At 38.1% G+C, this 12,760-nt stretch overlaps 1 protein-coding gene across 2 annotated transcripts in view; it reads right to left on the reverse strand.

Moving 5' to 3' along the window:
• Positions 1 to 11,405, reverse strand: part of ckap5 (cytoskeleton associated protein 5) — a 39,282-nt gene extending 27,877 nt beyond the window's left edge. For both annotated transcript variants that reach the window (XM_022755999.1, XM_022755998.1), the window contains exons 1-4: positions 11,337 to 11,405; positions 6,578 to 6,674; positions 3,958 to 4,151; positions 1,551 to 1,757 (exon numbers count right to left, since the gene is read on the reverse strand). In XM_022755999.1, coding sequence (XP_022611720.1) covers positions 1,551 to 1,757; positions 3,958 to 4,151; positions 6,578 to 6,634 — 458 coding nt within the window. In that variant the 5' untranslated portion in view covers positions 6,635 to 6,674; positions 11,337 to 11,405. The remainder of the gene's footprint in view (positions 1 to 1,550; positions 1,758 to 3,957; positions 4,152 to 6,577; positions 6,675 to 11,336) is intronic.
• Between the last annotated feature and the right edge of the window lie 1,355 nt (positions 11,406 to 12,760).

Genomic DNA, 12,760 nt, shown 5'->3' on the forward strand with positions numbered 1-12,760 from the left:
TTTTTTCACCAGGAGGACACAACTGTGCCACTGACACATTTTTATCAGTATTATACTTTTATATGCAATATTATCCATTACATGCATGTATGTATGTATTAATATCCATGTTAGATTATATTAGTGTGCTCCATCACTCAAACCCATCTTTAACATTTTGCAGTTAAAAAAAAAAAAAAAAAAAGTTAGAAATTAAGTTTGAATGTGTTGTTTGGATTTAAAATGACATGAACTTGTAGATATTTGGAATATATGTAAGTTAATCATTGCCATAATAATAATTTCAATTATATCAACATCTCAACACCAAATTTTGAAATGTAAATCTCTACTAAAAACTTAGTGTTGAACCTTAAATATTGAATTTATTTATTTCACTAAAATAAACCGCCTTTTGTGAAATGCTCAAGAGTCAATTTCAAGTTGTGTAATTTCACAAACTTTATTTCTAGTATATATGCAACTCTCAAATTCAGAGGGAACCTAATGATCAAAAGCTAAATTTGAGGTGCTTGCAAAGTCAAGAAGAGCTTTATGACTATCATTTTATCCCATTAATGTGTGAAAGAAGCCAATGGGAAGATAGCTTGCTCAGCACATGCAGCTTTCAGCCAACTTGACTGGAGAAGGACTCCAGTGCTCTGCGGTCCCAGACGTCTTTGGAATGTGGCGAGTGCTTCTCAGTGCCCAGTGAGCAGCTTTCATAGAAATGAAAGCAAGACTATGTGTGGTTCAATTGCTCCTCCTCTGTGTCCCAGATGTTCAGATCTGGGTTCCATATCTTGAATTTCAGCATTTGAATTTATGTTGAATAGACTTTTTGACTTTTCTGTATTTGAATTGAGCTTATTGAATGCGAATATTAATGGTCTATGTAAATTTTAGAACTAATCAAATAAATATAACTTGAAATAGACTATTGAAAAATTTCACAACGTGAAATTCAAACTACATAAATTCTGAAGAGATGGATCTAACAAAGCCAAATATTCCAGAACAATAAATCGATAATATTTGAACTTCAATGCTAATTATCCAGTAGTGATTAAATAAAAAATTTGGTGTTCAGTTGCTGGTGTGTTAAGTCATTATGGCAACATTGTGGTTACATTCAACCTCAGTTGGGATTGGTCAAAAGTTGCAAGTATCTTGGACCAGTTGATAGAGTAGACACTTTACCATATTTGTTCATTACAGACTGACATAAGGAATACTGAGGCATTAATTAAGTATTATAAAATGTCATCTGCATATTTTTTTTTTTTTTTTTTATAAATAGTCCAATAGTCCAAATTTTAACTTTAGTATTATATTTTTTGACAAACCACATTGATGGAAGAAAATTTAAATTAATACTCAAACGTGTCCTCATGAACGGCAGTCAAAAGCCACTGAGCTAGCATCTAGCTCCAATTTAGTTTGTTTTTGCCTCATTGTTGTCTGGCTAGTTGCCTACCTCTCCCTGAGTTGACAGCAAAAAAGCAAAAGCAATGTGTCATCATTACTGGTTTCTTAGTGTGGTCATTCTAACCCAGGAGAGCGTCACTCACCTCAGAGCCTTCCTGAGTGTCTCAATGCAGGCCACCACTATCTTGGGGTTCTTGTTGTCCAGTCCTTTTAGAAGCTCATCCTGAACCACCTCAGCCTTCTCTATCTCCATGTACATCAGACAGATGTCTGTGCCCAGCTCCTTGGCCCGAGCCTTTGGCTGGTTGAACACTTTGGTCACCACACCCGACACCACCTCACCCGTTGTCCTGAAACGAAGGGTATAGACACAAACACATGTCAGAGCACACTGGATATACTTTTGGACACTGTCTTATAAAGGTTTACTTACATGGACTTTTAAAGGTCAGCATACACAGATACATCTGGATTTAATCTGATTTTTATTGATTTTTATGTTTACTTCACATCACTGACAACCATACCAGGCAATCACTGGTGTCATTCATTTACATTCAGAGTGAAAATCATTTTGTAAAGAGTAGAAACTTGGATACAGTTAATTAATTGCAGTGAACAGCTTTGTCAGATTTAGGTTGTTTCAGAGTAATGTAGTTCAGATTTGTCAAATTCATCTACACACGTAACTGCAGGTAACTTTGGCAACACAAAAGCAAAACAACATTGAATATGATGGATTTTGCAAGTGCAAGTGATTGTCCACTGCACTGCACTGCACAGCAAGGTAAAGTAATTTATCTATAGCACTAATTAAACTCTGCTAATTTTGTGACAAGCACATTTCCTATACCTTTTTCACAATAAAAGCATCCCCTCAGTTGGCCAGTGGAAAGCTGTTGGTGTGAATCAGCAGCCACAGCAGCAAAGCCTAGTCTGTATAAGCAGTAACACAGCTCTGATACAGCTGAAAATGACCACAAACAGTAAAATAAGGCTGATATCTGAAAGTACAAAAAGCAACACAGGAGTGAAGCTAAACTACAATAACGAAGATTCAGGTAGAAGCTACAAAAATACTGAGAGCTGAACACAGACAGACTACAAAGAGCCATTTTTCTCCAGTCAGTTAAGCCACAGAGGACAGAAGAAGAGACCAGCAGGGGGTGACTGCATCAGCCCTCCTGCCTAGCAGGACCACAACAGCACTTTTTGCTGGGGCTCTGTGCTTCCATTATCCTCAGTTATGAGGCTGTAGAGGAAACATACGTCAGTGCGACTTTGCGCAGCATGGCTAAAGCTGATAAACACGGGCAAATGGAAAAACTAATAAAACTCCTAATGATAACAACCACACCAAAAATGACTTTGACAATAGTATTTAAAAAAAACAAAAAAAAAACAAGCTCATTATTTTCTGCCTCTATTGTTTCTGGACAAGACAGTGGCCAAACTCCTGCAGTACATCTGGAATCAAACTGGACTGAGTACCTTATTGGTTGGTGGCTCAGCAGGACTGTAACAACTACAGGATTACTGCTGAGACTGGCTCATTGTTCTCATAGACCTTCCTCACAGTGGACATTTTCACTGGACAATGGTAAGAAATAATAGCAACATTTAATGTAGGTTTACAAGTTCCATTACCCTGGCATCATAAATGTCTATAGCTGTGATGAAAAAGATCTTTTGTTTAGCAAGTGAATGGTGGGTTGTGTCATCAGTGCAGCTGTGAGCACCTGGACTCTTCTCTCAGAGACAGTCCAAGCCCTGTGTGTTTTCTTTATCCTTCTACTCTCAACATTGTAAAAACCACATTCCTCTAACATCCAGTCACCTAACCACTGACTTCACTGGTCACCACCCAGTTCTTCTTTTTGATCATTTATTCAGTGAACAGAGAACATCTCAGTGGTCAGTCAGATGACCCCACCCCCCCCAAAAAAACAAAAAAACAAATGCACCTGGTGTACTGAGAGCCTGCTTCACTGGCAACGCAACAACCAGATCTGATGCATACAGTATTATCAAGATCAGCTGCCAGGCCTCTCACCATAAATAACAACCAACCAGGCATCACATTACTGTGCTGGTAAACAGAGGACAGCTCTACAATGAGTTTCAAAAAACAGTGGAAAAATTTTTGATTAACATTTTCTCCTTTAAAGTCATTTCAAGAGCAAGGCCTTTTTCAACCACCTTTAACCCTGCATGAAAGAAGTGCAAAAGGGGTGCTAACACTGGGTGCTTTGGCAAAACTGCACAGTCATCTGGCAATGCTGATGTAATGCTGCTTGACCAATCAAATGCAAGCAAGGACACAATCTTTGGTAGATGACCCTTTGACATAAACAGCATTCTGTTTACCTCTCCAGACATCCATCTGCGAGCATTACAAATTGTTGTGCAGGACTCTGGTGTTTGAACTTACTCTAACGAAACTGTATTTGATTGACCAATTCAGCCCCCTTCCTTGGGCTGTTCTCCGTCTGAATCTCTGCTAATTCCAGGCTTTGTAACATGTCTGCAGATTAAATTTTTGTTACTTACTTGCCAGCTACATGGGCGTTCTCAACGAAGGCCAGGGCAGCCTCCAGGCCTTTAAGCTGAGCCACAGCATTAGAATCTGTGACAAATTTCTTTATCAGTCCGAGGTACTTCCCCCACTCTGGACTCTTCTCATCTTCTATCCTCTGAAACAACTTCAGAGCCTCCTCATATCCATTCAGACGGGCTTTCCACACCTGAAGAAGAGCACAAGTCACAGAGAAATGTATGAGGAACAGAAAGAAACACAATCATCAACTGGAATTTATAAAAACACATTTGGTTAGAGAGAAACAGTTTATCTGGGGTCATATGCAGTAGAAAGCAGAACCGTTCACATCCACTGTTATCAGCAGAACTACAGTGGCTTACATTTTCCCATCTATTTTAAACACTTTGAAGCCAGTATTAATCACAGTTAAGGTTTAAGTTGTGGTGTGTGATCACATACAGACTAATCAAACTGGTCAGGCTCTACACAGTACATCTCAGTTTAGCTTGTTAGTCTTGCTCTGGTTCCACTTCAACAATGATTCATATTTGGTTGTGAAGTCTAAAATTAACTATCTGACTCACATGCTCAAGAAGGGTAGAATCAATACCTGCAGGGAGTGTTTTTTAATCTGCCAAAATAATTATTTCTATACACTTGTAGTTGAAAAAATTAGGTACCCCTCCAACTTATAATGGTATTTCATTCACTGAAACAAGTTGCTTTGATTGAACATCAGAATTTTCAAGCTTGGTGATTGGAGGTTTTTTGCTGAAATGCAACATGAGAGTCCTCGTTAACTTTTACGTCAAGTCTTTATGTACACAGGTTTGTGCCTTCAACTTTTTAATAAATGATCCAGATATTTTCTAACAGAGTTGTCAATAGTCAGTTGTCAGTTGACAAGGTACTAGCTAAAATTACTGCCATCTAATGAAGTTAGGATTTATTTCAAGCATTAGTTTTAGCTACATGTACCTAATAAACTAACAGCTTCTTACATATTGTGTTGTAATGATTAAACCAGGACAGTTTAATGTCAATCCCAAGTGACAGATGTGCTCCAATATTGTCTATGGAAAAATGACCTTCTGCTTCCAGGGGCATCTAAACAGCTCCTCTCGATATTCCGTATGAGATTTATATACATTCCTCAAATAATATTCAAATGGTAAGTCTATTATTTGACGTTTTTGTTACCGTCAACAAATAAAAGTGAAAAGATAAACACCAACAAAATGTTCGTGCTCATTTTTTATTACAGAAGCCTGTTTATGCTGAGGTGTTTTTAATACTTAATCTATCCTCTGATGTAAACTGGGTAGACTAAATATTAGAAACACGTCTTACAGTGTATTGTCTAAAACAATTTAAACAAAAAGGAACATTAAGTGCTGCAATTATTTTCATCATCAATTAGTCTTCCAATTATTTTTGAAATGACTCAATTGTTTTGTATATAAAATGCTGCAACAATTCCTATTATAATTTCCCAGAAGCCAAGGTTACATATTTAAATTGCCTTTTTTATCTGAACATCTGTCCAAAACTCCCAAGATGTCATGTATGACAAAGAAAAGCTTCTAACTTAACATCTGAGAAGCTACAACCCAGCGCTTGGCATTTTTGTAGGAAAAAAATGACTAAAACATTAGCAAAGCAGCTGCCACTTAATTTTCTGTTGATTAAGTAAATCGATCAATCAACTAAACATCTCAGCTCTAATTACAACATTCATGAAGGCAGGATTTTTTTCAGGTTGCTGTATTAGTTTTAGCCAGATGGACCTAATAAACTGGATACAGCACATTTCTGGCAGCAGGACAGTCTATGAATCAAAATGGAAATGAAGGAACATTACTCCCAGTGCAACAGTGTGTCTTTATAATTCTAATAGTTTTTGGACAACACTCGAACGGGAGGATTAAGAGATATCAGGGTTTTATACACAGACAATACTTAATAGTAGAAACTATTCATTCTTGTTCTGGGTATTTTCATAGCATTATTAGACAACGAGGAAAATGTAGAATATAACCAGCCTCAACCATCCGGGCAGAACTTAAGATGCTACTGTGCTGTATAAAAGCAGCCTAACAAGAGTCAGTCTGGAGCCTACTTGAAACCCATTGTTTTGGAGACAAAGTTTGGTAAAGGTACAACCAAACACTATAACTAATAACTGAAGAATAATATGGTATTGTATTGTTTCCCATTTAAATGCTTACAGTATAGTATATTAAGATTGATGTAATGCTTGATTGGTCTACAGGACGCTAGTAAGATTTGGATTGGATTTGTGTATTAGTTTAATCCCAAACTAAAAGCCTTTTGGGGATAAGGATCCAATTAAACAAGGTAAGCAAGTCTGTAACAAAGTTAATCAGTGGCAGCTGTGCCTGTGCTAGTTGAACTGTGAATCTGACTATAGTTCAAGTATGAGCTACAGTAAATATGAACCGATGGGTAGGAACCATTAGCTGGTCCAAAATCTATACAAAAGGCCACAAAAGGAAACACTATGCATCGTCAGCAGGGCATACACGTTTTCTTTGGAGGACTCAGTAACATTTCCTGTCATTATCTGACTTAAAAGAAATCTTAAGAAAACTGAGTTAATGAATCAGTTACCTTGTGTTCACATTTTTGGTCGATGGGAAGCTTCATCCACTCGCTATCGTCCCCCATGATGGCCACTCGAGGGGTGGGCTTCCCCAAAGGTACTCAACTGGAAAACAACAACAACAGCATTAATGACACAAAATGACATTCAGTGCATTTCATCTTAACTGTGACTGTAGTTTACTGTTAAAGGAATAAATAAATAAATCAGTAATCGTGGTGAGTGGAACACTTTCAAAAAATAAATAAATAAATAGCAGCCCTCTTCACTCACACGTCTGCTGGGGACATTCAACACCACAAGGACTGCACATAACCAAATTACAAGCCAATATCTAATGTTTTGTTGAGATAAAACAAAAAACACATACAAATCACCAAAAGGTACAACTTTATACACAGCAGATATACACTCACAGGCCACATTATTAAGTACACCTGTTCAACTGCTCGTTAATGCAAATATCTAATAGGCTAATCACATGGATGCAACTCAAAGCATTTAGACATGTAGACATGGTCAAGACGATCTGCTGAAGTTCAAACTGAGATGGCATGTGGTGGAACGGGAGATTCGCATCATGGATCTGCAGCCGACAAATCTGCAGCAACTCCATGATGCTATCATGTCAATATGGACCAAAACCTCTGAGGAATGTTTCCAGCACCTTGTTGAATCTATGCCACAAAGAATCAAGGCAGTTCTGAAGGCAAAAGGGGGTCCAGCCTGGTACTAGCAAGGTGTACATGTAGGTGTAGGTGTGTGTGTGTGTGTCTGTGTGTGTGTATATATAAAAAATATTATTCATCTATCTACAGTATGTAATCTAGATCAATGGTTTTTAAACTTTTACCAAAAGAAAAAAGTAGAACATGAGTGATTTGTTTTGTTGATGTAAACAGACAGTAACAAGAATAAATATGTAAACCCTTAGAAATGACTTTGTTTTCTGCATTGATTGTCCATAAAATGTGATCTGATCTTCATCTAAGTCACAAATGTAGACAATTATAAATTTTCCATATTGTATTATAGTTATCCCTAAGCTAATATAACACAAACATTTATAATCTTTTGTGTCTTTATTTAACACACCTATTAACATTCAGAGGGCTGATGGGAACAGTAAGTGAACCCTTGGATTTAATAACAGGTCAAACCTCCTTTGGCAGCAATAACCTCACACCAGCTCTTCCAGTAGCAGCTGATCAGACCTGCTCAATGTTCAGGAGTTTCAGCAGATGGAGAGTCCCCCTGAAATTATCCTGTAAGACACCTGGATAAACTTGAGAATTCATTTTCCCCTCGATGATGTCAAGCTGTCCAGTCTCAGAGGAAGCAAATCCCCAAATCATGATGCTCCCTCCACCCTGCTTCATCTTTGGGTTGATGCTCTCATGTTGGCATGCAGAGCCCTTTTTACACATACATAGTGCTGCATGGTCTTCCAAAACAATTCAACTTTAGTTTCATCAATCCAGAAAACATTTCTCAGTAGTGTTGTGGAGAGTCAAGCTGCTCTTTGACAAACTTTAGGTACAGTGATGCTTTGGGGTTTTCTTGAGAGAGAAGCGGCTGTGGTGTCCTGCTATGGACACCATGCTCCATGCACCATGATTTGTGTTTGGTCAACTCATGAACAGATAAGTTAACAATCTCCAATGTTTCCTTTAAGCATGTAGCTGTTTTTTGTGTTGTTACTGATCATTCCACATTGTGCCTTTGGAGTCCTCTTTGGACACCTACTTCTAATGAGAATAGCCACAGTATGAAATTACCTCCATTTATAAACAGCTTGTATAACTGTGAACTGATGATTATCTAATCATAATTATGACATCGAGGCCTGATTCCCATCAGCAGATGTTTCTTGTGAATAGCAAGCTCGAAATTGTTTCAGTGTTTGTTTTTTTATGAGTCAAAGTAGCTCTAACCCACTACTCCAATTTTGTTTCACTGACTGGACTCCTGATTCCCATTATCTTTTGTTAATGCCATTAGCTGAAGAGTTGACATAATTTTTCCAGCCTACACTGTGAATGTTTGAATGATGTTTTTTATATGAACAAGAACAATACAATGGTTTGTGTGTTATTACAAAAATAGATTGTGTTTGTTCATAATTGTAACTTGGATGAAGATCTGACCATATTTTAGGATAAATTTAAACATAAATCAAGGTAATGCCAAAGGATTCACTTTTTTTCTTGCCAGTGTACATAAAGGGATTTCTACTATCCAACCAATAATGGATTTTTGAGGCCAGCACCATTACTTGAGAATAAGGGGGGGGGGGGGTCGTCCTGAAGTCTGTGGGTTTTTTTGAATGGGTTTTTGGTTAGATGGCTGAAATATGGTCTACTTTAATTAACACAAGCTAAAGACATTTTCATGTTTAAAAAAATAAATCCCATTGGCTTCTCGTTGAGGGAACCGGGGTGATGCTAACATCTGGGTTGGCCTACAGAAATGTGTCATCACTGTGGCACTCTATTGCATTAGTAAGAAGTAATATAGCAATGTGATTAACTAAATATTATGTTTGTTTATAAATTGACAAACAGAGCCACTAGTGTTAGACAGTGCAATTTACTGCCGAGCCAAAGCCGGCAACATGAAGGATATCAAAGCTCAGTATTGGCGGTTAGTGAACCGCCCTAGAGATGCATTACCTTCAACAAGTGGACTGGAGTTGCTACACTATCATTCACGGGCTCCCTCAGTGTCACTATGTTCCACTCGGGAGCGTCTGCTAAGTCAAGTGGGATGCCTAGTGGTAGAATTTGGTATACTGGTCCCATGCGGTTTTTGGCTCACTATCAAACCAGTTTGAAATTTCTTTTACACTACAGATAACCTGGTACAGGGCCAATAATATCAGCCTCCCTGGATATCAGTTTGGTTCCAAATCATATTTGCATAATTTTACAAGCTTTTGACTGTAGTGCAAAAAACTGACTAAATACATTAAGACTACAGCTGATATCTCAGCCAATAAGTAAAAACTTAATAAAAGCTTCAGCCTCAGGACATTGATAGGTCTGAACAAAACAGTAATCTGTATTACCCTGTTCCAACTAAGCAAAATCTTACCATTAACATGTCATATGCTTTAACAAAGATACTTTGTCCGTTTTTGGCCATAAAAGAGACTCCAACTCGTGTATAGTCATTCCTTCAGTTGCAGTATGTATCAGCCACTTACATACATGCACTTACTTCCACTTGAAAGCACAAGCATGTGACTGTCTAATGCAAATTCAGGGAGTGGCTATAGGTTCATATTTCATATTGATCCAACCCAGTCTAGTAAACAGGCTGAAGAAGACATTAGACATTTCTTCTAAATACTGTGGGGCATATTGATCCACAATAGAATCCTTAAAATGTGTGACATTAAAACTTGTAGCAGAGCTCTGCATAGAGAGATCACCAAACTCCATTAAAAGAAAATTGATAATTCAACACGACTTTGGTTGTTCATAGCACAGGTGCACATACACTTGGAACACGGAAGGTTCTGCATGCACTTAAACCATCAAGCACTGAGTCATTTGAAAACAATACAGTTTAAGAAAAGCTCCTTATTGTCAGGCACCATGGCTCACTTGCAACAACCTTAAAAGTTCTCATATAAACAACCCTCAGGCGTACCTCTTTAACCAATGTTAAATATGACGTTGGAATGTGTGTAGGAACAAAATCCTGAAACTGTAAAAGCTGCTGAATCAAATATTTCAATAATTTTGACAAAAAACGTGGCTGTTGACAGAGTGATGATGTTTTGCTCAAGCAGGTTACTGTTGTTTACGTCCACAATTTAAACTAATGGTGGGTAACACAAGCTAAGAAAACTCATGTGGCTATAATGGCCAAACAAGCAGCAGTATTTAATGTTCACTCCACTCTGACACAGTCTAGTTCATGAATATTTAACTGTAATGAAGCCTTTTAGAACAATAAAAGATTAACGTAAATTTCACTATCATTACAATCACAGAAGACAACATATCACACATAAGACAGATGTATCACCCCGCTGTAACCACAATTATACATTGTGTTTCACAAGTATGCCAGTAACGTAAAAGCAATATTAAATATATTTTAACCTGCATACAAGAATAAACACACGAGGGCCTTAAGTATCTCTGAATTTAGACTAAATACTTCAAAATTGGAGTCCACGTACAGCTACCCTCCGTGCACTCAGACTGCACCCTCAAATGCAGCCAGTCATAATCAATTGGGTTAGCAACCGTTTACAAGCTGTGCTATCAGCTAACCATTTTCCTGAGTGTCATTAATAGTATTTTCAGTTTGCTCAGACAGGGAGTGGTCAGCATCCTAACTAGCTGTCGATAGATACTAGTCAGATGAACGCCATTAACTAGCTAACTTAGCAACAACAATGACAGTTGCTACGTGCACGTTACCCCCGCTCCGTTTGGTTAGCTCCACTTCAGCAAAAAATACAAGCAGCTTACGTTGTCAACAAACGTCTGTCTTGTTGGCATGTGTGGTATAAACTTATTATATCCATAAAATGTCCACAGCGAGACCATATTGTTTGCTAGCGGCCGGTAGCCGCCGTTAGCTGCTTAGAAATAAGGCTATAAGCTAATCTTCCATCCGCGCCAACACAGCCAGGCCTAACAACGCAGTTAACAACGACAGCTGCAGAAACACAAAAACCTAGCATACTGCTTCTGAGTCAAATACGAGTTTTAACTAAAATAAGGAAATTATTTTATATCTCTAGGTTACCTGCTAGTGTCTCTAGGAGACAATGCGGCGCTGGCAGTCCAGTTAGATGGGGATGATAATGGAATCACTACGGAGCAGCCCAGCCGAGCTTTATACAAGCGTCCCTAGTGCCACCTACAAGACAAGACACGACTTCCGTTTCAAAATAAAGCTGACAGCAATCGGATTTCTCGTTCAAATAAAGTATCAAATGCATTAACATATATTTTGCACGGGTTGACATATTCAGTAAATTAACATTGCAGAATACCGTTGTAATTATTTATAAATCTTACCTGTGCGACTGTGATCTTTTGAACTCTTATTTGTAGTATGAATGAACACCGATTTCCGGCTCTACCGTTGCTACCTACGTCCAACTTGTTTGCAGTTTTTTGAAATGCCTCCAAGGGCGGAGAGACAGGAGAAGGGCGGATACAGGGGGACTGCCTCGACTATATCACCCTCGTATTGAATCAGACTTTATGTACAGTCTCGCTGCATGGAGAATCAAATACAGACCAGGAAACACCAGCGCATACTATAAAATGTTGAACTGGCGTCTGACACGTTTACATTTTATTCATCACCCATAATATAATTGGCTTCCTTGTTTGTCGCGAGAAAATGTCATTGATTGGTTGCATTTGAACTAGGGCCCGCCCTTAAGATATGAAATTCCTTTGCTGATTGGACCATCGCATGAATCGCTTATCTTTGCATGAGATTTGATTGGCTGCTATGAAATTAAGCCCTCCCTATAAAAATCTTCCCATGATAGGTGCATTTCATTTGATATTACCAAAGATCCTCTATACAGTTTCTCTACTGTCTCTGATATTACATACTGATTTTAATGGCTGCAGGTTATTCATCCAATTACATGTGTGTATTGCTTAATTACTCTGATGTAATGCATTTGTAAATATGTACATAAATGTACACACATAAATGTAGGCCACACAAGCCGAAGGTCATATTCTAAAAGAGATCACTTTAAGAGTTGCAAGACAGAGGTCCTCAGCCACGGAAGACAAGTGACTCCACTGGTGGTGGTTTATGGAAAGCCATTTGAGAATTTACTCGATATCTTTGATATCAGACATCAGACATTCGGTCTTTGTCAGCAATGGTTGGACATTTGGTTGCACTAATTCAGCATTTTGTCTTACTAGTTGTAAAAAAAGCTTTCATTAGTCACTCTTTTTCAGCCACTAGTGGTACTTTTGACAAAGTAGTTCCAACAAAAGCCTTACAAGTAACGCCAGGCACCGCACTAGTAGCACCAAGATCCAAACAAGTGAGCTTTTTGATGCACTAGTGGCCCTCTGAACTGAATTATGAGGTTCAAAATATCCATTAGTTACACTTGTAGACATTTTGACTTAACTTGTCAACTGGTGAGGACCAAAATGTTCGCTAGTTAAGTTGTAACAATCTCTTTT

This window comes from Seriola dumerili, unplaced genomic scaffold (genome assembly GCF_002260705.1).
Source record: "Seriola dumerili isolate Sdu_G_001 unplaced genomic scaffold, Sdu_1.0 BDQW01000242.1, whole genome shotgun sequence".
NCBI classification, from domain to species: Eukaryota; Metazoa; Chordata; class Actinopteri; order Carangiformes; family Carangidae; genus Seriola; species Seriola dumerili.